Source organism: Rhinoderma darwinii, chromosome 4, assembly GCF_050947455.1.
Source record: "Rhinoderma darwinii isolate aRhiDar2 chromosome 4, aRhiDar2.hap1, whole genome shotgun sequence".
NCBI lineage: Eukaryota > Metazoa > Chordata > Amphibia > Anura > Rhinodermatidae > Rhinoderma > Rhinoderma darwinii.
Genome location: NC_134690.1, coordinates 51209595 through 51236367, shown reverse-complemented (window position 1 = coordinate 51236367; position 26773 = coordinate 51209595). Strand labels below are relative to the sequence as shown.

Sequence of the window (26773 nt, the reverse complement as noted above, 5' to 3'; positions counted from 1 at the left end):
CCTGATGTATCTGAAGTTCTGGTTGGTGAGTGTAGTTATGACGATTGATTCTAACACCACTGAGGCATAAATGATTATGTTGTAATCAGTTGTTTTTAACGTTTGTGTCACTGTATATTGTCACTTACACTGTTATATATACACATTCGCACTTTCTGTATCATGTTTGTGTTTTATAATGATACCTTATAACATGCATTATATGAGTTTTTCAACACTGTATACTTGATTGTATTATAATGAGACTAAGTATGTTAAGTAGTCTCAACCCTATATTAGTTTCCTGTAGTAGATGTGTCACTAGGCTTGATAAAGATCCTATTGTAGGATTGAAACGTTGCTGTTGTTCTTGGATTGAATAAACCACAACTTTTTTCACATTGGAGTGCTGCAAATCTTCTTTCTTTATATACCAATACACGTCCGAGGATCGGGACGTTTTGCTGGGCACCTGATCGATTGATTCCGTGTGAGTGCTGCTGCTTTCTTGTTTGCTATATATATATATATATATATATATATATATATATATATATATACATGTGCATCCTCAAAATGGACCATTCACAGGGAAGAAACGGGGAGGGGACACGAGAAACTCCGGAAAAACAGAGTCGCGCATATAATCCAACTCAAACCATCAAATAAATTAATGAGTTCATAAGTTGATAAACACAAATTAGTTATAGGGTCAAAGACATATGTATAATTTTGGCTAACAATAGACGTTTTGAACAGGAATATAAGATGAGATAAGCGCACGCTAAAATTATTAGTAAAACATGAATCATATAAAGAAACAACATATAGCAACATTAATTAAAAACGAATAATATGTGTGATAATTTAATACAATAATTCTAAATTAGATTAATACTGTCGGAAACATTATTTTACTCACAATAGACCAAAATCCAAATGTACGCTAAAGAGGAGACAAATAGCGTCCCCGTTGTCATAAAAACTCCTGTCAAACAAGACAGCCGAAAATAGGCGAGAGGAGGGGGTGAATAGTATTGTATTATAGGGACATAACAAAACCTATTGTATACTATCATTAATGATAATTGTAATCAAACCATAAATATGCATATTAGTAAAATAAAAATGAACTAATGAAGTAAAAAACAATCTGAAACGTATTTTTTTTTAAAAAGACTTAAAAATCTATATATATATATAGAAAAATATGTATTTCATGTGTTTATTTCGTATTATATATATTTGAGAGAATAAAAAATATATAATAAAAATTATAAAACATTTTAGAAGAATAAAATATTTTAGTCTAAGGAGGACTCGCTAATGTCATTTAAACCTTCAGGATGCAATGTACATAGTTTATATAACCAATCATTTTCTCTCTGTTTCAGGCATAAAAATCTATTGGTATAATCTGCCGGTATTTGTTCGATTGGAGTAATACTTATGCACTCAAAGCCAGGGGCGTACCTAAAGGCTCATGGGCCCGGGTGCAAGAATTCAGCTTGGGCCCCCCTACCACTCCCCAACACCACCATCGTCATCAGACCCCTGCGCGTGCCTATGCCCAGACGCCTTGCCCAACAGCCCCCATAGTATAATGCCCCCACACAGTATAATGCCCCATAATGTATAATGCCCCCCCCCCCCCATAACAGTCCCATACCGTATAATGCTCCCCATACAGTATAATGCCCTCAAAAGTTTTTTAAATTGTGGGAGTGAATATGTCATTTATCTTTTACAGTGTACATGCAAATTACAATATATAGGACGCACAACTCAGACCCTACGGAATAGGATCAATAAACATAGGTCAAATGTTAATAGAGGATTTCCCAAACAAAGTGTCTCTCGACATTGTCTGAATAAGCACAATTGTAGCTTTGAGTGCATAAGTATTACTCCAATCGAACGAATACCGGCAGATTATACCAATAGATTTTTATGCCTGAAACAGAGAGAAAATGATTGGATATATAAACTATGTACATTGCATCCTGAAGGTTTAAATGACATTAGCGAGTCCTCTTTAGACTAAAATGTTTTATTCTTCTAAAATGTTTTATAATTTTTATTATATATTTTTTATTCTCTCAAATATATATAATACGAAATAAACACATGAAATACATATTTTTCTATATATATAGCTTTTTAAGTCTTTTTAAAAAAAAATACGTTTCAGGTTGTTTTTTACTTCATTAGTTCATTTTTATTTTACTAATATGCATATTTATGGTTTGATTACAATTATCATTAATGATAGTATACTGTAAAGGATCTGCCAGGCACAACTTCTGTGGATACGCCCATAGGTAATCAGTCTGCACCTGAGTCTATGTCTCTGAGACTGACTCCATCTTCCACCACTCAGGATGGCAGGCTTAGGAGCGGGAGAGCCTATCGCAGCCTGGCCAGACGGAGCTAGCTCCCGCCCTCTGTGTATTTATACCTGCCTTTCCTGTTCCTCCTTTGCTTGTGATTCTTCTCGTGTGGTTTCCTGGCCCAGCTACAGCTTCTAATTATTTGATCCTGCTCCATACTGACCCTGGCTTACTGACTACTCTCCTGCTCTGCGTTTGGCACCTCGTTCACTCCTGGTTTGACTCGGCTCGTTCACCACTCTTGTTGCTCACGGTGTTGCCGTGGGCAACTGCCCCATTTCCCTTAGCTTTGTGTACCCTTGTCTGTTTGTCTCGTGCACTTACTGAGCGTAGGGACCGCCGCCCAGTTGTACCCCGTCGCCTAGGGCGGGTCATTGCAAGTAGGCAGGGACAGAGTGGCGGGTAGATTAGGGCTCACTTGTCCGTTTCCCTACCCCCATCATTACATATACAATAGGTTTTGTTATGTCCCTATAATACAATACTATTCACCCCTTCCTCTCGCCTATTTTCGGCTGTCTTGTTTGACAGGAGTTGTTATGACAACGGGGACGCTATTTGTCTCCTCTTTAGCATACATTTGGATTTTGGTCTATTGTGAGTAAAATAATGTTTCCAACAGTATTAATCTAATTTAGAATTATTGTATTAACCTCTTCACGCGCTGCTCCGCAATAGTGATATGTCAGAAATTATCGTTTGGGGTCCAGGTACTGAGACCCCACCGATCACTGAAACTAAGGGGCAGAAGAGTTTTGCCACGCACAGTGCCCCTTCAGCTGTAATAGAAAAACTTCAGCTCTTTTTGGAATGAAGAAGTCAGCTGAAGACAAGCTCATTTCTTAATATTAATGTATTCAAAGTCATTCTTGCTGAATTATATGATACATTCTAATATGAGTCTGAATACAAATCAAACGCTAATACAAATTAATAGTGCCTGTCCTTAACTTGGCAAGTGACATGTATTTTCCATTAATTCCCTTTCCTTGTGTGAATCCGGTTTTGTATTGTGCCATGAGAGATCACTGCCCAAAATAACAACTTACAACCTGACGTAAAATCAGCCTCATCTACTTTTGTGCTTTTTTCCTATTTACTTATTTTTGAAATTCTTGGGCCTCAGTTTAAAGAGTAGCTCACACAGCGTTTTTTTGCCGCTGATTTTGATACGGAAACCACGTCGGAATCAGCACAAGAAATGCCCCAAATTGATCAACATTGAAATCAATGGGAGTCAGAAAAAACCTGCAGCGCTTGTTTCAAGCGTTTTTTTGCACAGGTTTGTGCCCACGGTTTTTTGCATTAGATTCAATGAGAAACAGAGCAAAATAATTTAAAAAAAAACAAAAAACAAACACGGGCATTTCAAAAGCTGCCCAGAATTTTGAGGGAGACTTTTCTGCCTGACAAAAAACGCAGTGTGAGCTTCCTCTAACAGCTTTATCAACCGACAGGCGACAGCGCATTATATCATATAGGATATCTAGACTAAATATATAAAAATATTATGAAATCAGAATATAATAAATAAATGTATTTAATAAGATTTAGTATTCATTTGAATGAGATAAAACTGTATGGCGAGATTATTATATAGTATTAGGGTTCCCTAAGCCGTTCTTTAGCTACACCACTGGATCCCTAGACATATAAGACCAAACTAAAAATTTAGATGAAAGAACATTAATAATAAAGTAAAGGTTGTCATATAAAACATATCAAATAAACAATACTGTATTCACAAATTAGCTTGTTTGCCAAAAAAAAAGAAATGCTAGGTAACTTATCAAAAATTCTTCTGCTTCAACTGTTGCAAAGTCTCTATTTAAGCCAGAAAATACCAGTTTCAAGCACCTCACAAAACCAATCCCACTTCTGGTATATTACAGAGAATGGAGTGGCTGTCAGTAGACAGTGGCTCCTCTCTCTCTTTCCTATGCCAGTCTCTGGTATAGATGTGAGGATGTAAGTCTAAACTATCAGTCTTTCAGGAAGCTTTCTGTCAGTGAAGGATGGAACAGAACTGCTTTGCGCAAAAGTGTCCTAGGGTAAGGATACTTTCACACGTGCCATTTTACGGCATTTTTGTGCAAGAGGTGAAGTGCAATCTTTCCTGAAAAGGAAAGGATGATCCAGCGCTGTGTGAGGTTTTAAAAAGGAAATGGCATTCCCACTTTTATTTTGAAAATTTGATTAAAAGATGAAAAGGAGACACAGTCTCAAGATGAAGAGTAGTGAAAATGCCATGACTAAGAGCACTGTACGTGCTCGAAACGCGTAGGCTCGGGCAACTGCCCGTCACTACTCTTCATCTTGAGACTGCGTCTCCTTTTCATCTTTTAATCGAATTTTCAAAATAAAAGTGGGAATGCCATTTCCTTTTTAAAACCTGACACAGCGCTGGATCATCCTTTCCTTTTCTGTATCGTTTACCCCTGGCCGTTGCGGGGATCCGAGTGAAGTGTCTGGAGACGCAACAAACCGGTGAGCTGGAGGTTTCCTCCCTTTTTCTACTATACAATCTTTCCTATATACTTCCCCTCCCTTTACGATCTCCACCTTGAATTGGCTTCAAAAACTGCATAAAGAAACTGCATGAATATGACACAAGTGAAAAGCACGCCAAGTGACCACTAGACAATCTAGATATATGTTAAGGAAGTGTTCACACCTGTTATACTTGCTAGAATATCTTTTTTATAGCTTCCATGTTCTCTTTTATTACAATGATCAATGCATGGTTTGATCCTCATAACTAAGATATTGCTCAACGTGTAGCTTCATGTACCTGAGATCAGACAGAAAGCTCAAGGAAAGTTTTCAAGATGACAAGACAAAATTGAAGTAAAAAAAAAAACAAACAAAACCCTTTCCCATGCAAATAAAACTTTTTAGTATATTCTTTCTGTAAAGCCATGGGCAATTTTGAAATGCAAGTGGAGTATATGTGACATCTATAATAAATATCCTCCACAATTTAATATACTGTAATAATTAACTTTTATAGGAAGAGACATCCTGCCACCTGGTGGTCAGTAAGAGTGGTGAAGTTCTAACATTCCTGTGAAAGCATTTACAAATTAGATTTTTCTTATTCATATGCTATTCTAAATATTACATGGGGGTCACCTATCTACTATATATGGGGCCTAACTATTATATGGGGGCACCTAAATACTATATAGGGGCCTAATTATTATATATGGCACCTCACTACAATATATGGCACCTAAGTACTATATGGTGAGCACAAAAGAGTACTACTACTGTGTGGGGAGCACAAAGGGGGACATTACTACTCTAAGGTGGCACCAGGGCCGGCCCTAAGATAGATGGTGCCCTGTGCGAAATGATCTTTCAGCACCCCACCCCATCATTAAAAAGAAAATGCCCCATAAAAAATTATAATGCCCCTTTAGTGCCCCCATACAGTATAATAATAATATTTAATAATATAATATATTACAACCCCTTCAAGGACACAGTATTTTGTCCTCTAATTGTGCCCACAGTATTATGCCACCTGTAGTACCCCTACACAGTATAATGTTCTTGTAGATTTTGCCATATAGCCTCCCTGTAGACAGTGCCATAATCCCCCACCTCCCTTTTGTAGATCGTGCCATACAGCCCCCCACACCTCCCCTTTGTAGACAGTGCCATACAGTCCCCCACCTCCCCTTGTAGATCGTGCCATACAGCCCCCCACACCTCGCCCTTGTAAACAGTGCCATACAGTCCCCCACCTCCCCCTTGTAGATCGTGCCATACAGTCCCCCACCTCCCCCTTGTAGACAGTGCCATACAGTCCCCCACCTCCCCCTTGTAGACAGTGTCATACAGTCCCCCACCTCCCCCTTGTAGACAGTGTCATACAGTCCCCCACCTCCCCCTTGTAGACAGTGCCCCCAAACAAAAACAAAAATTGTACTCACCCATGACGAACTGAGCTGCTCCATGACGGGACCCTGTAGCATAGTACAGAGTTTCCCAACCTTTTCGGACTCGAGACAGCACTGGAAAAACAAAATTTCCTCAGGGCCCCCCTAACAAAATTTTTTTTGAAAAAGACAGAAAACGGCTAAGAACAAGCACTCCACTCGTAGGGCATGTTCACACACGTTTTTTGTAAGGCAAAAAAAAATTGCCTCAAAATTCCTTCAGACAGCGTTGTTTGACCTTTTTTTGTGTTTTTTCTTAAGCTGTTGAAGCTAATGCAAAAGACCCAGGAAAAAAAAGCTCCAAACGAGCGCCGCAGGTATCTTCTGCCTCCTATTAATTTCAATTGGAGGTCAGAGGTGGAAACCACTTGAAGACCATCAGCCCCCCACTCACAGAAAAATGACCATCAACCCCCCACTCACAGAAAAATGACCATCAACCCCCAACTCACAGTAAAATGACCATCAGCCCCCACTCACAGCAAAATGATCATCAGCCCACCACTCAGTAAAATGACCATCAGACCCCCACTCACATATTCCCCCTGTAGGTAGCGCCACACAGCCCCTTGTAGGTAGCGCCACACAGCCCCTTGTAGGTAGCACCACACAGCCTCTTGTGGGTAGCGCCAGACAGCCCCCTTGTGGGTAGCACCACATAGCCCCTTGTAGGTAGCACCACACAGCCCCCTTGTGGGTAGCGCCAGACAGCCCCCTTGTAGGTAGCGCCACACAGCCCCCTTGTAGGCAGCGCCACACAGCCCCCTTGTAGATAGCGCCACACAGCCCCCTTGTAGATAGCGCCACACAGCCCCCTTGTATATAGCGCCACACAGCCCCCTTGTAGATAGCGCCACACAGCCCCCTTGTAGATAGCGTCACACAGCCCCCTGTAGGGAGTGCCACACAGCCCCCTGTAGGGAGGGCAACACAGCCCCCTGTAGGGAGTGCCGCGCAGCCCCCTGTAGGGAGTGCCGCACAGCCCCCTCTAGGGAGTGCCGCACACAACCCCCTGTAGGGAGTGCCGCACAGCCCCCTGTAGGGAGTGCCGCACAGCCCCCTGTAGGGAGTGCCGCACAGCCCCCTGGTAGGAAGTGTCGCAAAGACCCCTGGTAGGGAGTGCCTCACAGCCCCCTGGTAGGGAGTGCCACACAGCCCCCTGGTTGGTAGAGCCCACAGCCCCCTGGTTGGTAGTGCCCCACAGCCCCCTGGTTGCTAGTGCCACACAGTCCACAGCTCCCTGGTTGGTAGTGCCACACAGCCCACAGCCCCCTGGTAGGTAGTGCCACACTGCCCACAGCCCCCTTGTAGGTAGTGCAAGGACTACGAAATGACCGATAGCTGGCGGGCAATAGACATTCAAAAAAGGACAACTGTGCAGGAGCACACAAAATACCAAGCTTTCCCAGCTATCAAATAAATGTGTGGAAATAAACTAAGTTATAACTTTTATTTCGTCTGAGTAAAGGATTAATCCTTTTAGCTAGATTAAATAAAAGTTATATCTAAGTTTATTTCCACACTTTTTTTTTTTTTTTTTATACCCGGGAAAGCTGGGTATTTTGTGTGCTCCTGCACAGTTGTCCTATGTAGGTAGTGCCACACAGCCCACAGCCCCCCTGTAGATAGCAACCCCCCTCCTTCCAGTAAAGATAGCGCCACCGTAGCTCCCTGAAGGAGCGGAATCCCTGTGTGGCCGGGGATTCCGGTCCTGGAGCGCTGCTTGATGCCTCTGTCCATATATGGACAGTGACATCAGGGAAAACTCCTGAGGCGAAATCCCCGTCCACAGCGTTGCAGACGCTATGACCGTCGATTCCACCCCAGGAGAAGCTCCTGTCGTCTATGTCCATGACGTCATTGTTTTCTCCTGGAGTGGAATCCCCGGTCATAGAGTCTGCAATGCTATGACCGGGGATTCCGCTTCAGGAGTTTCCCCTGATGTCACTGTCCATATATGGACAGAAACATCAAGCAGCGCTCCAGGAGCGGAATCCCTGGCCACACGGGGATTCCGCTCCTTCAGGGAGCTACTGTGGCGCTAGTAGACAGCAGAGAAGGGAGATGCTATAGTGCCCCCCTGTAGATAGCAACCCCCCCTTCCAGTATAGATAGCGCCACTGTAGCTCCCTGAAGTAGCGGAATCCCCGTGTGGCCGGGGATTCCGGTCCTGGAGCGCTGCTTGATGCCTCTGTCCATATATGGACAGTGACATCAGGGAAAACTCCTGAAGTGGAATCCCCAGTCACAGCGTTGCAGACGCTATGACCGTCGATTCCACTCCAGGAGAAGCTCCTGATGTCTGTGTCCATGACGTCATTGGCTTCTCCTGGAGTGGAATCCCCGATCATAGAGTCTGCAATGCTGTGACCGGGGATTCCGCTTCAGGAGTTTTCCCTGTTGTCACTGTCCATATATGGACAGAGGCATCAAGCAGCGCTCCAGGACCGGAATCCCCGGCCACACGGGGATTCCGCTCTTTCAGGGAGCTACGGTGGCGCTACCCTGGAAGGGGGGGGTTTGATATCTACAGGGGGGCACTATAGCAGAGCAAGGGAGGTATCTCCCTTCTCTGCAGTCTACTAGCTGAAGGGAGCTACAGTGGCGCTAGTAGACAGCAGAGCAGGGAGATATCTCCCTGCTCTACTATAGTGCCGACGCTACCGCTATAGCAGCCACAGCAGCTGCTAGCGGCGCCACCGCCTTCATGCCCGGTGTCACCGCTAGCAGTCGCTATGCCTGCTACAGCGGTGGCCACTAAGTGAAGAAGCGCCCGGGTGCGACTGCAGTTAGTGTGTGTATCCCCGCTGGTAGTTGCAACGGCGCGGGAATACACACACCCGCTGGCGCCCCTCTTGCCGTTTGGCGGCTGGCGCCCTGTGCGACCGCACTGGTCGAACATAGCTATGGCCGGCCATGGGTGGCACTATAACTATTTGGCGGGCAATATTACTGTGTGTAGCACTAAGTGGACCAGTAAAATAGTCCGGGGCCTCAAGGGGACACTATTATTGTTTGGCAATAGGTAGGGAGGATGCTGAAAAATAAAGGAGCCAAATATATCTGTGTTGTTAATTCTGCAGAGACAAGTCGTGCCTGGAAGAAGTCGTCATGACGGATAATGTAGAAAAGTGAAAGTGAACGACTCCAATCTAAGTGTTATGGAATTGCAAGTTGAGCGATTTCCTTAAGGCTGCTGGAGACTTCCGGGAGAGAGCGTGCAAATAAATCCGCAACTTCAAATCCGTCACAACTCTGATTGACAGAGTCTAAGTCTACTCTAAGGTTTTCGCCAGAGCCGACCGCAAGGTGGGATGGTCTTTGCTGCATAGAACCACAATCTGTGGGTAAGTGGACCCACTGGGCCATACCGCCGTAGCAGGATAGCAGCTGGCCAACAGTGTACCATGTCAAGCTATAAATAGTCCAAGCACAAGGGTACCTGTAGTGGTTCAGACAGTAGCAACGGATATGCACAGATGGACCGTGACAGCAGACACCAGACGTGGTGTAACACAGCAGGCGGAACCGGTGGCACAACACGACTTCAACAGGTTAAAGGCACAGAAACAAATAGCACGGGATACAGAGTACAGCTAGCAGGGCACGGGAACAACGGGTACAGGATAACACTAAAGGACCATTTGCAAGACTCACATAGGAAAACAGAACGCTCAGGCAATGAGCAAAGGGGCAGAGAGCTTCTTATAGTCCAGGGGGATCATGGGCCAATTAATGATAATTTCCATGTGCACGCACTGGCCCCTTAAGGCCGGGCACTAGTGTGCGAGCGCACCCTATGGGACACAGCGGACCGTAGCGGAAGTGAACGCTGGCGTCTCCTGGGGAGGAGATGCAGGCCAGCGCTCACAGATCCATGGCTGTGGCCGTCGGAGGGTGAGTAATCCCGATGGTCTGCGGCCATGGACACTACAGTATCCCCCCTCTTACGCCCCCGCTTCTTGGGGCCAGAGCGAGTGAGGAACTTCTTAATGAGGCCAGTGGCATTGAGGTTCTCTTCTGGCTCCCAGGACCTCTCCTCTGGACCAAACCCCTTCCAATCCACCAAACAAAAAGTTCTTCCTCCTACCTTTTTGAAGTCCAGATCTCCTTAACCTCAAATACATTGAAAGAACCGCTAGGGGCAACTGCAGGGCCAGGTGTTTTTGTGTAGCAGTTGAGGACCACAGGCTTCAGGAGGGACACATGAAAGGAGTTGGGGATCCCGAGGGTAGGAGGCAGCCGAAGCTGGTAGAAGACAGGGTTGATTTGCTGTAGGATCTCAAAGTGTCCGAGAAACCTGGAAGCAAACTTGTACAAAGGTAATTTTAGATGGATATTCCTTGAGGACAGCCAGACTTTGGTACCCGGAGGATACTGAGGCGGTTCTCTTTTTCTAGTATACGCCATTTGCTTCATGTGGTCGACCACCAGCAGAATACGGGACCGGCTTTGCTGCCAGATCTGTAGAAAGTCCCTGAATGCAGAGTCAGCTGCGGGCACCTGGGACGTAGCTGAAACCGGAAGAGGAATTTGTAGATGCTGGCCATAGACAATGAAGAACGGTGTAGAAACAGTGGATTCACTTGTGTGGTTGTTGTATGAGAACTCGGCCAAGGAAGAAGCTGTAACCAGTCATCATGCTACATGGAGATTACGTTTTGTAGATAATTCTCCATGATTTGGTTAATCCTCTCGACTTGTCCATTGGACTGGGGGTGGTAGGCTGCGGAAAAGTCCAACTTCACATCTAGGAGTATACAGAGAGCTCTCCAGAATTTCGAGGTAAACTGAACCCCCAGATCAGACACAATATGAAGAGGCAAGCCATGCAAGCGGAAGATGTGTTGGATGAAGAGGTTAGCCAGTCGAGAAGCAGAAGCGGGACAAAATGAGCCATTTTCGATAGCCTGTCCACCACCACCCAGACCGTATTGCATCCAGCAGGGGAAGGAAGGTCTGCTATATACTGCCAGGGAGCATTGGGCAGAGGCAGAGGTTGGAGCAGACCAGCAGGCTTGGAGTGAGCAACCTTGTTGGCAGTGCACACAGTGCAGGACGAGACAAAGTCTACAATATCTTTGGGCAGCGTGGGCCACCAGAAATAATGGCAATCAGATCTCGGGTTTTACGAGCACCAGCGTGCCCAGCCAGTTTGGAGCTGTGCCCCCAGCGAAGGATTCTCCCCCTGTCTGCCAGGCGCACAAAAGTCCTCCCTGGAGGGATGTCTCTAACTTGCAGATGATTAACAGAAATGATAAACGATCAATGATACTTTGCCGAGACTCCACGGTGTCCTCTGTTTCGAACGACCTGGACAAGGCATCGGCCCTCACATTTTTGTCAGCAGGAAGGTAGTGGAGCACAAACTGGAAACGGGCGAAGAACAGCGACCACCTGGCTTGACGGGGGTTCAGCCGTTGGGCCGACTGGTGGTAGGTGAGGTTCTTGTGGTGGGTATACAGTGAAGGAAATAAGTATTTGATCCCTTGCTGATTTTGTAAGTTTGCCCACTGTCAAAGACATGAACAGTCTAGAATTTTTAGGCTAGGTTAATTTTACCAGTGGGAGATAGATTATATATTTTTTTTTTTAAAAAACACAGAAAATCACATAGTCAAAATTATATATATTTATTTGCATTGTGCACAGAGAAATAAGTATTTGATCCCCTACCAACCATTAAGAGTTCAGCCTCCTCCAGACCAGTTACACGCTCCAAATTAACTTGGTGCCTGCATTAAAGACAGCTGTCTTAAATGGTCACCTGTATAAAAGACTCCTGTCCACAGACTCAATTAATCAGTCTGACTCTAACCTCTACAACATGGGCAAGACCAAAGAGCTTTCTAAGGATGTCAGGGACAAGATCATAGACCTGCACAAGGCTGGAATGGGCTACAAAACCATAAGTAAGACGCTGGGTGAGAAGGAGACAACTGTTGAATAGTAAGAAAATGGAAGACATACAAAATGACTGTTAATCGACATCGATCTGAGGCTCCATGCAAAATCTCACCTCGTGGGGTATCCTTGATCCTGAGGAAGGTGAGAGCTCAGCCGAAAACTACACGGGGGGAACTTGTTAATGATCTCAAGGCAGCTGGGACCACAGTCACCAAGAAAACCATTGGTAACACATTACGCCGTAATGGATTAAAATCCTGCAGTGCCCGCAAGGTCCCCCTGCCCAAGAAGGCACATGTACAGGCCCGTCTGAAGTTTGCAAATGAACATCTGGATGATTCTGAGAGTGATTGGGAGAAGGTGCTGTGGTCAGATGAGACTAAAATTGAGCTCTTTGGCATTAACTCAACTCGCCGTGTTTGGAGGAAGAGAAATTCTGTCTATGACCCAAAGAACACTGTCCTCACTGTCAAGCATGGAGGTGGAAACATTATGTTTTGGGGGTGTTTCTCTGCTAAGGGCACAGGACAACTTCACCGCATCAATGGGAGAATGGATGGAGCCCTGTACCGTCAAATCCTGAGTGACAACCTCCTTCCCTCCACCAGGACATTAAAAATGGCTCGTGGCTGGGTCTTCCAGCATGACAATGACCCGAAACATACAACCAAGGCAACAAAGGAGTGGCTCAAAAAGAAGCACATTAAGGTCATGGAGTGGCCTAGCCAGTCTCCAGACCTTAATCCCATCGAAAACTTATGGAGGGAGCTGAAGATCCGAGTTGCCAAGCGACAAAATCGTAATGATTTACAGATGATCTGCAAAGAGGAGTGGGCCAAAATTCCATCTAACATGTGTGCAAACCTCATCATCAACTACAAAAAACGTCTGACTGCTGTGCTTGCCAACAAGGGTTTTGCCACCAAGTATTAAGTCTTGTTTGCCAAAGGGATCAAATACTTATTTCAATGTGCATAATGCAAATAAATATATATAATTTTGACAATGTGATTTTCTTTTTTTTTTTTTATATAATCTATCTCTCATTGGTAAAATTAACCTAGCCTAAAAATTCTAGACTGTTCATGTCTTTGATAGTGGGCAAACGTACAAAATCAGCAAGGGATCAAATACTTATTTCCTTCACTATATATCAGGATGGGGTGAGTTGCGCCATCTAGTAGATGTCTCCACTCCTCCAGAGTCAATTTGATGGCCAGTAACTCCTGATCCCCAATAGAGTAATTGTGCTCTGTGTGAGAAAAAAGTGTAGAATAATAGCCACATACCACTGCCTTCCCTTTGGAACCTCTCTCGAACAGAAGTGCACCTGCACCAACACCTGCACCTGCGTCCACCTCCAACGAAAACTGTCGAGATACATGAGGATGATGTTGAGGCTGACGTGAAGGCACTCTTAAGGCTATTAAATGCAGATTCTGCCTCTGGAGTCCCCACCTTGGCATTCATACCTTTTATGGTGAGGGTAGATATGGGAGCTGTCAGTGAAGAGAAGTTTGGGATAAACTGCCGGTAGAAGTTGGCGAATCCCAAAAAACGTTGTATGAACTTCAAGCCTTGAGGACGTAGCCATTTCAGGACGGACTTTACCTTCTCAGGATGCATCTTGAGGCCTGGATCCGAGATGATGTAGCCCAGGAAGGGTAGAGAATTCTTATCAAACACGCACTTCTCCAGCTTGGCATACAGGCGTTTCTCCCTTAATCGCAGAAGAACTTGACGGACATGTCTCCGATGAGTCGTCGGATCTGGAGAAAACAATCAAAATGTCATCGAGATAGACCACAACTCAGACACACAGGAGATCTCGGAAGATGTCATTGACGAACTCTTGGAAGACCGCGGGAGCGTTACACAGAGTGGAGGGCATTACCAGGTATTCATAGTGCCCATCTTGGGTGTTGAATGCCATCTTCCATTCGTCACCCTGGCGGATCCGGATCAAGTTGTAAGCCCCATGCAGGTCTAGTTTAGAGAAAATCTTGGCTCCTCGTATGCGGTCAAATAGTTTGGAAATTAGTGGCAACGGATATTTGTTCTTGATCGTGATTTGATTGAGGCCCCGTTAGTCGATGCAAGGCCAAAAAGATCAATCTTTCTTCTCCAGGCCGAGGAGAAGGGTTTTTGTATGAAACCTTTCTCCAGATTCCCCTTGATATAGGTCGACATAGACTGAGTCTCTGGCAAGGAGAGAGGGTATACCCGTCCATGAGGAGGGGACGCATTAGGAACCAGTTCAATAGAGCAGTCATAAGCCCGGTGTGGAGGCAGCATCTCAGCCTCCTTCTTGCTGAAGACATCCGCAAACTGAGAGTAATGAGGAGGTAATCCTGCCAACGACTGAGGCAGAGGAGGCTGGGTCGGATGAATCTGCAACAGACAGCGATTGAGACACTTGGAGCCCCATTGAACCTCTTCAGAAATTCTAGTCCAGAACTGGGACATGTAGTCGAATACAAGGCAGGCCCAGCAGAACAGGGTTGACGGCTTTGGGCAGCACAGAAAAATTAAATTAGCTCCGAATTAAGGGCTCCAACTTGGAGCTTTAGCGGTTTGGTCTCAGATACAATTGGATCGGGCAAAGCCAGTCCATTCACTGAGGCAACAGCCAAAGACGTCTCCAGAGGGACTGTGGGCAACTGGAGAAGATCCACTAGGTCTATTTGGATGAAGTTCGCTGCGGATCCAGAGTCCAGATAGGCAGAGACCCGGTGTGTCTTTTAACCGGACACTATGGTCACGGGGATGGATAGTTTTTAAGAGAGTTTTTTTTATTATTGCCTGTCTTTTAACCAATCCCAGGCATTGGATTTTTTTGGCTTCTGAGGGCACAAACGCACAACATGGCCTCCGAGGCCGTAATACAGACAAAGTCCCGAAGTGCGTCTGCATTGTTTCTCCTGGATGGATAATTTGAGCTGGTCCACTCACGGATCCTCATGTCAATCCGGGTGGCAAGAAGAATGAGGTCATCCAGGCTCAGTGGCAAATCACGAGCGGCAAACTCTTCTTTAATCTCGGAAGACAGTCCCTGCCAGAATGTAGCCACCAAGGCCTCGTTGTTCCAGGACAGCTCTGCTGAGAGAGGGTGTGAAACTGAATGGCATACTCGCCCACAGAGCTATCTCCCTGGTGAAGGGTCAGCAGAGATGCAGCAGAAGATGAGACTCGCCCAGGTTTCTCAAATACAGAGCGGAAAGTCTGTAAGAAGCACTGGAAGTCACGCGCCCCTGGTCCCTGACGTTCCCAGATAGGATTCACCATTCTAGTGTGGGGGGTAAGTAATCCCGTCGGTCTGCGGCCATGGATGCTCCAGAACCCAGGTTGTCTTAGCAGACTTTGGTGTTGGTTAAGAGGTGCAGGCAATACATGAACAGGATAACCAGACAGCTAGAGGATAAACAGAAAGTCCAAAACAGTGCAAGTGGATATCAGGTAAAGCAGAGGTCAGAACCAGACGGGAGCAGATAATCAAAATTAGTAAACAAAGGGTTATCCAAATACACGCCGAGGTCAATGTCCAAGAAGTCCAGAAGTCAAAGGTAAAGGGTATAGATAAGTAGCTTGATCAAAACGCCTGCAGACAGGAAATTCACAAGCAAAGCACAAGTGGAGCAAGCTAGGTATAAATACAACCCTACACCTGATAGGCAGAAGAACTGAGAAAAGAGATAGGCTCAAGGTAAAAAAGAACTGACCAGAAGCTAGAACAGTAGTCATGGTGATATTGAGGGAACAGGCGTTTTCCTAACAGTACCCCCCTTTCTATGAGGGGCCACCGGACCCTTAAATCTCGGCCTAGGTTTCAAAGGAAACTTGGAATGAAAAACTCTAACTAAACGACTAGCATGTACTGAATAGGCACGAACCCAAGTTCGTTCTTCTGGCCCATACACCTTCCACTGCACCAAGTACTGGAGAGTACCTCTGACTCTTCTAGAATCCACAATCCTCTGAACCTCATACCCCATATCTCCTACTACCTGAGGAGGAGGTTTCTTGAGTGAATTAGATGGTGTAAAAAAAAATTCTAGGAGAGATTTGTGAAAAACATCATGAATTCTAAAATACGGAGGAAGCGCCAGACGAAAAGACACAGGGTTAATAACTTCAACAATTTCATATGGTCCAATAAAATTAGAGGCAAACCTACTTTCAGTCGCAGATTTTTAGTAGAAGCCACACCTTTTGACCCACACTAAACACAGGACCCACCTTACGTTTTTCTTTTGAATAACTTGGGAGTTCTTCATGTTCAATTGAACCTGAGCCCAAACTGTGCACAGTTTATTTGATTCAACTTCCACCTCAGGGTTATCACTAGAGGAGGCGGAAAATTAACCAAAATGAGGATGAAAACCATAATTACAGAAGAACGGTGAAGTATCAAGAGAAACATGGTGGTAATTATTTAGAGCAAATTCCGCTAAAGGAAGATATGAGACCCATACAGCCTGGTTATCAGCAATATAATACCTAAGATATTGTTCCAAGGTTTGACCATTGGTAAAACAGAACTGCCCAGAAGCTAGAACAGTAATCATGGTGATCTTAAGGGAACAGGCATTTTCCTAACACTAAGAAGAGAAGACGTCACCTGTAACTGTACTGTAATAACTTATACGGTCTGCAGAGCTCCTGTGTACAACTAGTATTTACTACTATATGGTCAATGTATGGTGGTAATATTGGTCTTTGTATAGTGGTTTTTATTCAGTAATAGTATAGTGGTATTATTCAGTCACTATTTGGTGGTAATGTGTGGTCCTGGTGTGGATGTATTATTCAGTATCAATAAAGTGATAATATCTGTCTTATATAGTGCTTATATTCAGTATCTGTATGGTAGTATTTTTCAGTCTCTATGTGGTATTATTATGTGATCATGTGGGGTTGTAATTATTCAGTAACAGTATGGTTGGTATTATTTAGTCACTATGTAGTGGTAATATGTGGTCATAATGTGGAGGTATTATTCAGTATCAGTATGGGGGTATTATTCAGTCACTATGTCATTATGGTGTGGCGGTATTATTCAGTAACAGTATGGTAGTATTATTCAGTCATTTTACACTATGTCAATGTACTGACATTTGCATTAGGGTCTGTTCACATCAGCGTTCAGTTTACGTTGATGGGTTCCTTCAGACCTTTCCGTCTGAGAAACCCATCATTGGAAAGGCAAACGGAAACCATAGCTTCCGTTTGCTATACCATTGATTTCAATGGTAATGCTTCAGCTGCAAATGGTTTCCGTTTGTCTCCGTTCCGTAAGGTTTCAGGGTTTTTTTTTTTTACGGAATCAATAGCGCAGTCGACTGATGGAAAATACGATATGCAAAATGTTTGTTTTATCTATTTTTCCATCACAATATGAAAGCAAAAAAATAGAATAAAAATATGTATTGATTAATCCATAGATTAATAAAAGTCTAATAGGTTGGACCTCAACAAATTGGGAATAGACCCCCGTTTCGTAGTAGAAGTTAGCTGCAGTTGTTTGCCAAAAGAAGATACCACGCAGAACTGGCAAGGATCTCTTCCTGTATAGCAGGTGCAGAGGTACTGTAGAAGTCACACCTGGGCCCTGGTGCATTAGGGGTGCCCTCTCTGTCACATAAGAAGATACCCGTATTATAAATGCATACTTGCCAACTGTCCCGAATATTTTCCAGGACTGTCCCGAATTTACAGAGACAGTCCCAGACTTGTCCCGGCAACTGCTACATTCAATTGTATCTGCGTCCTTAGAATACTATGGCAGAGCATGAACTTTCCGCTTCCTTCTCTGCCATTCACTTCTCCTGGAGCAAAATCCCCAACCAAAGCGTTGCCAACGCCCTGCCGGGGATTCTGCTGCAGGAGGTGCCACTGATGTCACTGCCCTTATATAGACAGTGAAGTCAGGGCTCTCCTTATGAGTAGAATTCCTGGCCAGGGTGTCAGCAACGCTTTGGCCGGGGATTCCGGGGCTCCAGGGGTAGCCCATGACTTCACTGTCCATATAAGGGCAGTGTTGTCAGGGACACCTCCTGGAGCGGAATCACCGGCCAGAGCATTGCCGACTCCTGGCCGGGGATTCCGCTCATGGAGGAAGCCACTGACGACGTCACTGTCCATATATTGACAATGAAGTAAGGGGCACCACCTGCAGCGGCCAGAGACGCCTGGCCGGGGATTCCGCTCATAGAGGCAGCCACAATGGCTCTCTCCATAGGTTTGAGAGGGTATCTACAAGAGGAGTATGTGGCACTATCTTCAGGGGGAGTATGTGACGCTATCTACAGGGGGAGTATGTGGCACAATCTACATGGGGAGTATATGGCACTATCTACAAGCAAATTTGAAGTGCTGTATAAACAGTGCTTTTTTGTGGTGTTTTTTTCTTACTTTTGGTGCATTTTTTTCTTCAAAATGCAGTATTTTCTAGATGTGTCGAAAAAAACACGTTAAAAATGTGTGAATAAAAAAAACGCCACCCAAAAAAACACAGGAAATTCATAGAATTTTTACAATATGTGTGAAGGAAACCTTAAAAGGTTCTCTTACAACAACAACCACTGTCCATATGAAGTATTAGGAATTATGGACTTCATTAAGGGAGGCTCGGCTCGAGTTTTGGTGGACCCATTGTGCCCATGCATCACATGAACGCCCATTAATTTGATCGGCCACTAAAGGACACATTAATTCCTAGGTTTCTTGGGGAGACAACCATTTCTATCCAAACGGGATCAATCAACAGTCTAATATTATGGAGGCAGTCTTAGTATCTTGTAGTATTTTATCATGTCCGATCCTTTGATCCTCTGAAGGTAAGCAGAGACAGAGGTGTCTGGCAGTGGCTTATTCTCCTCTCCCTATGGCAATAAACATGAACGCAAAGCCGAGGCAGTTGAGGCTTCAGAGCTCTGAACAAAGAGAAAGGACTAACAATCCCTAGAGTATCTGGAAAGTTCTTAAGGGAACTAGAAGGTGGTGACCCATGGGTTATTACGCCCTTGTCCTTCCTATAAGCTGACCCTAGCCCCAAAGCTCCAGCAGAAGAGAAGCCCAAATGTAAAATTTTGGAGCCGTCACTTCCCACTAGGGCCTATTACTTACTAGTACTTCTCAATGAATTAGAAAATCATCAAAAAGTTAATTTGTTTCAGTAATTCAATTCAAAAAGTGAAACTCATATTATATAGATTCATTACACACAGAGGGATCTATTTCCAGCATTTTTTTCTTAATGTTGATGATTATGGCGAACAGTTAATGAAAACCCAAAATTTGGTGTCTCAGAAAATTGTAATATTATATAATCCCAATTTCAAAAATGATAACAGTGTGGACCAACACCAGCAGATAACATGACTCCCCAAATCATCACCGATTGTGGAAACTTCACACTGGACCGCAAGCAACTTGGATTAATGTCTCTCCACTCTTCCTCCTGACTCTGGAACCGAGATTTCCAAATGAAATGCTAAATTTACTTTCATCTGAAAACAGGACTTTGGACCACTGAGCAGCAGTGTTGGTCCACTGTGTTAGATCATGTCCAGCGTCAACGCAGCCGTCTACCAGGACATTTTCGAGCACTTCATGCTTCCCTCTGCTGACAAGCTTTATGGAGATGCTGATTTCATTTTCCAGCAGGACTTGGCACCTGCCCACACTGCCAAAAGTACCAATACCTGGTATAATAACCACAGTATCACTGCGCTTGATTGGACAGCAAACTCATCTGACTTAAACCCCATAGAGAATCTATAGGGTATTGTCAAGAGGAAGATGAGACACCAGACCCAACAATGCAGACGAGCTGAAGGCCGCTATCAAAGCAACCTGGGCTTCCATAACACCTCAGCAGTGCCACAGGCTGATCACCTCCATCCCACGCCGCATTGATAACACCTCAGCAGTGCCACAGGCTTATCGCCTCCATGCCATGCCGCATTGATAACACCTCAGCAGTGCCACAGGCTGATCGCCTCCATGCCACACCACATTGATAACACCTCAGCAGTGCCACAGGCTGATCGCCTCCATGCCACACCACATTGATAACACCTCAGCAGTGCCACAGGCTGATCGCCTCCATGCCACGCCGCATTGATGCAGTGATTCATGCAGAGTCGGAGCTCCGACCAAGTATTGAGGGCATATACTGTACATTTCAGTAGGTCAACATTTCGGTATTAAAAATCATTTTTGAAATTGGGCTTATATAATATTCTAATTTTCTGAGAGACTAAATTTTGGGTTTTCATTAACTGTTCCCATAATCATCAACATTAAAAGAAAAAAATGCTGGAAATAGATCCATCAGTGTGTAATGAATCTATAATATAGGAGTTTCACTTTTTGAATTGAATTACTGAAATAAATGACATTTTTGATGATATTCTAATTCATTGAGGAGGACTAGTTATAAGATGATTCACAAATAACCTAAGAACTTACTGATGATGTGTTCTGTGTACAATTATAACAACAAAGATTACAATGCAAATAAAAATGTCCGTCTACATGTTCTGTATAGATGGGGTGTGGGCCTTCATAATCATTTCCTCTGGTGGGCCCACGGAACCCCTATTTCAACACTTTATTATATAGCGAGGCTTTACAGATAAGGGATAATGTGGTGTAGACTACAGATTCCATATTGTCCTGTATGTTGTTGTTTAGAGTCCACCAGGATGAGTCAAAAAAAAATAAATCCAAAAATGAAGCTCCACTGTGTGTTATATCTGTATAGTACATGTACAGTGCTGCCTTTACCCTGACATTTATTTTCTGCTTTGTTGTATTTGTTTATTGGAGATTCCTGTGAAGTCGCTGCAGCTCGTCTTGGCCGATCACTTCCTTTGTTCTGCTATTCATGATCCCGGCAGTAGATCCAGTTACCCATGGCTACAGTAAACAGCGACAAATGTGTGTGTATCTCTCTGTGGTATTTACTTCATCCTCAACAACACAGCAGAAACAAAACGTCTCATCCCCACCCCACGACTCGCTGCGTCACACACAGTCCACCTGTCACTAACAAACTTCATTTGCGAGAATATCTTCGTATAAGAGCTGAAGATGGGGAGCAGACAGATATCTATTAGAAGAGCCACCTCAGCCGGCTACAGGATGCCAGACAGAACTGCAACAAAAATCACATCTGTGTCCTCTGTCTCTTTAAGTAAGTCGCAGCCTGGGACGCGGCAAATAACGTCACTGTCTGATAGAGGAAAGGAAAAGCAGACCTGGGGTGACGCCGTTAGAAAGGACCATGTCTGGAGAGAGTTTGTAGAAGCTGAAAGACGAGGTGAAAAACTATGGTGAGTCCCTTTTATTTTTTACAGCTTTAAGTCGTCTTATTCTGTCAAGGTGTTCAACAATTATATTCAATTATTTTGAATCATTTATTAGCTTTATCTGTTCCTGGGAAAGCTGTGTGACAATCAATATGAACGCTAGTAAAAACTTCCACAAGGTTAGCTACCCAGCTTTCTTAGGGCATGCCCACACGTGGCGGATTTCCTCCGCAACTGTCCGCATCAATGCCGCACAGAATCTGCGTTGCAGATTCTGTGGCGGATCTGCCCAAAATGTGCAGTAAATTGATGCGGACTAGCTGCTGCGGACTGCGATAAAAGTGCTTCCCTTCTCTCTATCAGTGCAGGATAGAGAGAAGGGACAGCACTTTCCCTAGTGAAAGTAAACGAATTTCATACTTACCGGCCATTGTCTTGGTGACGCGTCCCTCTTTCGGCATCCAGCCCGACCTCCCTGGATGACGCGGCAGTCCATGTGACCACTGCAGCCTGTGATTGGCTGCAGCCGTCACTTAGACTGAAACGTCATCCTGGGAAGCCGGACTGGAGACAGAAGCAGGGAGTTCTCGGTAAGTATGAACTTCTATTTTTTTTACAGGTTGCTGTATATTGGGATCGGTAGTCACTGTCCAGGGTGCAGAAACAGTTACTGCCGATCGCTTAACTCTTTCAGCACCCTGGACAGTAACTATTTACTGACGCCGCCTAGCAACGCTCCCGTAATTACAGGAGCCCCATTGACTTCCTCAGTCTGGCTGTAGACCTAGAAATACATAGGTCCAGCCAGAATGAAGAAATGTCATGTCAAAAAAGCAAGACGCATCCGCAGCACACATAACATGTGCATGACAGCTGCAGACTTCATTGCGGAATTTAGAATCTCCATTGAAGTCAATGGAGAAATTCCGCCATGAGTCCGCAACTAGTCCGCCACAACTCCGCAACAGCCATTGCATGCTGCGGACACCAAATTCCGCACCGCAGCCTATGCTCCGCAGCAGAATTTTCCGCATCGTCTAAACGAACCCTACTAAATAGAAGTGGAAGTCAATGGAGAAACGGCTCTGCTGCGGATTAACGCTGCGGAGTGTCCGCAGCGGAATTCAAGAGCAATTCCGCCACTTGTGGCTTTGCCCTTAGAGTCCTGAATGCCAAATCTGCCTCTTTTCATAGCACAGGGGATGCAGGTGTTGCATAAAAAGCTGGGTGGAGTTTTAGTAGTGAACGTATTTGTTAGCACCCAGCTTTCAGGGGGAACACAGATATCAAGAAGAAACTACTGAATATCATTTTTTCAACTTGAGAACAGAGAAAGACGACTCAGGGATTTATATTTACTGGTTAGGTGGATAGAGTTTGTGTCACATTTTTGGGGTGATTTTCTTGTGTGTGAATAGGAAAATCTTAATTCATAGTTATACAAGGGAAGAGATTTATCATAACTGGTGTAAAGGAAGAGTGGAGTAGTTGCTTAAAGGCTATGTACACCTTCGAAAGCGTTTTTTGGTTTTTGAATAAAAATGTGTATCAGTGTGTTTGGTTCAACTTTCTAATTCGTTTTTATTAAAAATTCGTTTTACTTTTTGAGATACAGCTGCTTTGTATCCTGTATACAGCGCAGCTGTATCTAGTGCTGTGACCTGAATCCGTCAGGTCAGCGGCACTGACGGGTTCAGTGACAGTGGGTCCACGCAGGATCCACTTGTAATCCATCACATCTAAGTTACAGAGCCCTGACCTCAACTCCATCCAACACCTTTGGAATGAACTAGAATGGAGATTGTGAGCCAGGCCCTCTCCTCCAACATCAGTGTCTGACCTCACAAATGTTCTTCTGGATGAATGGGCAAAAGTTCCAACAGACACCCTCCAAAATCTTGTAGAAAGCCCCCAGAAGAGTGGAAGGTGTTTTATCTGCAAAGGGGGAACCAACTCCATATTAATGCCTGTGGTTTCAGAGCTCATGTAGGTGTAATGTGTAGGTGTCCCAATACTTTGTCCATATAGTCCAGATAGTATTTACAGTCCTGCTCCAGTTAACATAGTTGAGGTGGAATTTCAGCCCATGCTTCTTGTTGGAAACAGTGCTCAGTAAAAGAAATAACAATAAAGATTGGGCTGTGGTCTCACAATAATACAGGTTACAAATTTAAAAAAAAAAAAAATATTTCAGAGGTAGATGAAATATTATCATAATGTTATTTTTACTTTCTCACAGGCATGAAAACTGGAGTTTCCTAAAAGAATATGATTCCCTGGTAAGAAATAATAATTTCATATTACTGTATAAGGCCTCTCTTATCTGCACACTTCTTCATTGCAATATTATCCTACTCTTCCTAAATTTGATGAGGCACAAAGAGTAGACAATGTCCCACATGAATTGAGACAAGTTCACAAATCTTAGATGGATTTGGATTCTTCCTAAGGATAGGCCAGCAATATAAAATGCCCAGAGAACCCCTTTAAATAGGAGTGCCATTTCACTATTTTGCCTGACACCATCAATCAGTAAAGCTTAGAGCCGGACCAGTAGATTTTGATGCTAGGACACCGGGCTGTTCTCATGCTAGCTTTGGGAAAGACGTTTGTACTATGGCTTCTCATAGTTTGTGTTTCAGTGGGTGTGTCACCAGCTTTTTCTAGTGAAATGACAATTGGTAAATCATATAGAGACTGGTGAGTCTCAACCAGTGCTATAAGTTGGTGTAGGTCTCACACACTCTTCGACAGATAATATACACTCGTAGAGTCATAGGAGTGGAGGAGAAGTACGGTCATGTATAAAAAATCATGGCTGTGGAGCAAGTCAGTGGCATTAGCAACTAATTGTGGCTGCTATCCCTATTGTGGGGGCACTGGGGCATCTAAAAAATACAGAATGCAAAAAAATGCAGAATCGCCCTCTGCACGCCACATGTAGCTATCACTTTTCCCCTAGTAGATCACCTAGCTTAGGCTCCTCAAAAATTAGATTCCATGCGGAAACAAATTTGACCACTCCAGGTCCACATAATGCATACAGTCTATACTAAAATAAATAATATAAATCACAAATTGTATTAACAAATAAATATAGATTCATATATATTAATGGCATCATTTATTTACTTATATGTCTCATCTTTCTCAGGGCAATAAGAAAGAAGTAGAACAGTTACCTGAGAAGGTACCAATTTTTTCTGACCAAGTCCCCAATACAACCAACCAAAATATTGGCAGCAGGATAAATACAGATCTGGGTAAAATGCTGGTCTATATGGATTTCCTTCTCACCAGTGGAAATCAGAAGAAGAAATTAGGAACCGAACTTCAGCCCTGCTAATCATCAATATACCAGATGTGTAGAATGGATGGAATAGACTCTTTGTTGACTGCAGAAAAATGTTTCCAACTTTTTTCGTCATGTTGGATGGGAAAACAATTATCACAAATGTATTTATTTAAAAGACTAAAAAAATTTGATGCCGCACACGATGCAGATGTTCTTCAGTGAGAAATTTTCAAGCGGTTGACGGGATATTGCCGAAATATTACCTCAAAATTATAAATAAATAAAAAAATTTATGGAGGTATACATGTTAACGATATTCTGAAACTTTTTGGATAAATTTATAGGGGTTATTAAAGAGCTAGTTATAATAGGTATAGTAAATAGTTTTTAATCTGGCCTAAAATGCCCTAGATCAATTTTACTCAACCTTTCTAAAGTTAGTAACCCTTAGTCACAGAAATGTTATCTAAGAACCCCAAAAACTGCATTCTGTAACGATCTTAAGCAAAAGTACTCAGCTAAGAGCATAATAGAAGGCTATTAGTGCAAAGTAATGCATAAAATAAAGCATAAATAAAAAAATACCATAGGCTCAAAGGCAACGGACACCTTTGGTGTCTTTTTTTTTTCATGAAATTTATTTTTGCATAAAAATCACATTTGTAATTTACTTTTATTAAAACGTTTGCTTCGTTCCACTTATACAGTAATATATAGAAGCTGCAGAGTGCTGCTCTGCAAGTACAACATATTCAATATGGACTCTATAATGATTAGGAATCTCCTCATAAAGGGGTCTTCCCATAATCAATATTTATCACCTATCCAGGGGATAAGTCATGAATTTCCAACCGTTGAAATCCAAAACCGACCATGAGATCGGGCTTACTTTGCCGTTCCTGGGAGCTCTATAGGAAGGGAGCAGTAGTGTGAATGCTCTACCACCGCTACATTCATTTCTATGGGAATGCCAAGCGATCTCTTCGGCAGCCCCATAGAAATGAATGGAACGATGGCCCATTTTCATGATCGGTGGGGGTCCCAGCTGTCGGACCCCCACTGATCAGATATTTATCACCTATCCTGGCAGTATTTTTTTTTACTAATTTAAACCAGATGGTGAAACATCATCTTTTATTCCTAATCTTCTCTGATTGTAGATATGTTTGGTCCATTTTCTCTACATGATTATTTTTGCAGCGATCTTGCCTGAGCAGCTGTTGACATCATTAAGAGATATGCTTTACAGCTGCCATATGAACCATAGGAAACAATAGTCTGGAGATGACCTTTTGACTTCTAGGCATGCTCTGTGACATGTGCAAAGGTCATTGTACAGGGAGGGGTAGGAGGGGAGCTGTGTCCGTCACCCTTTTTTAATGATGGACAGGGCCGGTCTTAGGATAAATGGCTCCCCGTGCAAAATTATCTTTTGGCACCCCACCCCCATCATTAAAAAAAAAATTGCCACATAAAAAAATTATAATGCCCTTTTAATGCCCCATACAGTATAATAATAATGTTTACTAACGTATTACTACCACTTCAAGGACACAGTATTTTGTCCCCTAATTGTGCCCACAGTATTATTCCCCTGTAGTACCACTACACAGTATAATGTCCGCTTAGTGGCCCCCACACAGTATAGTGCCCCCCTGCAGATTTTGCCATGCAGCCTCACTGTAGACAGTGCCATAATCCCCCACCTCCTACTTGTAGATCGTGCCATACAACTCCCCCCCCAACACCTCCCCCTTGTAGACAGTGCCATACAGTCCCCCACCTCCCCCTTATAGACAGTGTCATACAGTCCCCTACCTCCCCCTTGTAGACAGTGTCCCCAAACAAAACAAAAATTGACTCACCTGGGCCCCGTTCCCATGACGAACTGAGCTGCTCCACATCGGGATCCTGTTGCCTAGTACAGAGTTTCCAAACCTTTAG

General features: G+C 43.9%; 1 protein-coding gene across 2 annotated transcripts in view; it reads left to right on the top strand.

Moving 5' to 3' along the window:
* The window catches only part of CIMIP5 (ciliary microtubule inner protein 5), a 97217-nt gene extending 72031 nt beyond the window's left edge, over positions 1 to 25186 (top strand). For both annotated transcript variants that reach the window (XM_075863881.1, XM_075863880.1), the window contains 3 exons: positions 21053 to 21558; positions 23774 to 23813; positions 24689 to 25186. In XM_075863881.1, the coding sequence (XP_075719996.1) occupies positions 21317 to 21558; positions 23774 to 23813; positions 24689 to 24880 (474 nt within the window). In that variant the 5' untranslated portion in view covers positions 21053 to 21316 and the 3' untranslated portion in view covers positions 24881 to 25186. The remainder of the gene's footprint in view (positions 1 to 21052; positions 21559 to 23773; positions 23814 to 24688) is intronic.
* The last annotated feature ends 1587 nt before the right edge of the window (positions 25187 to 26773 follow it).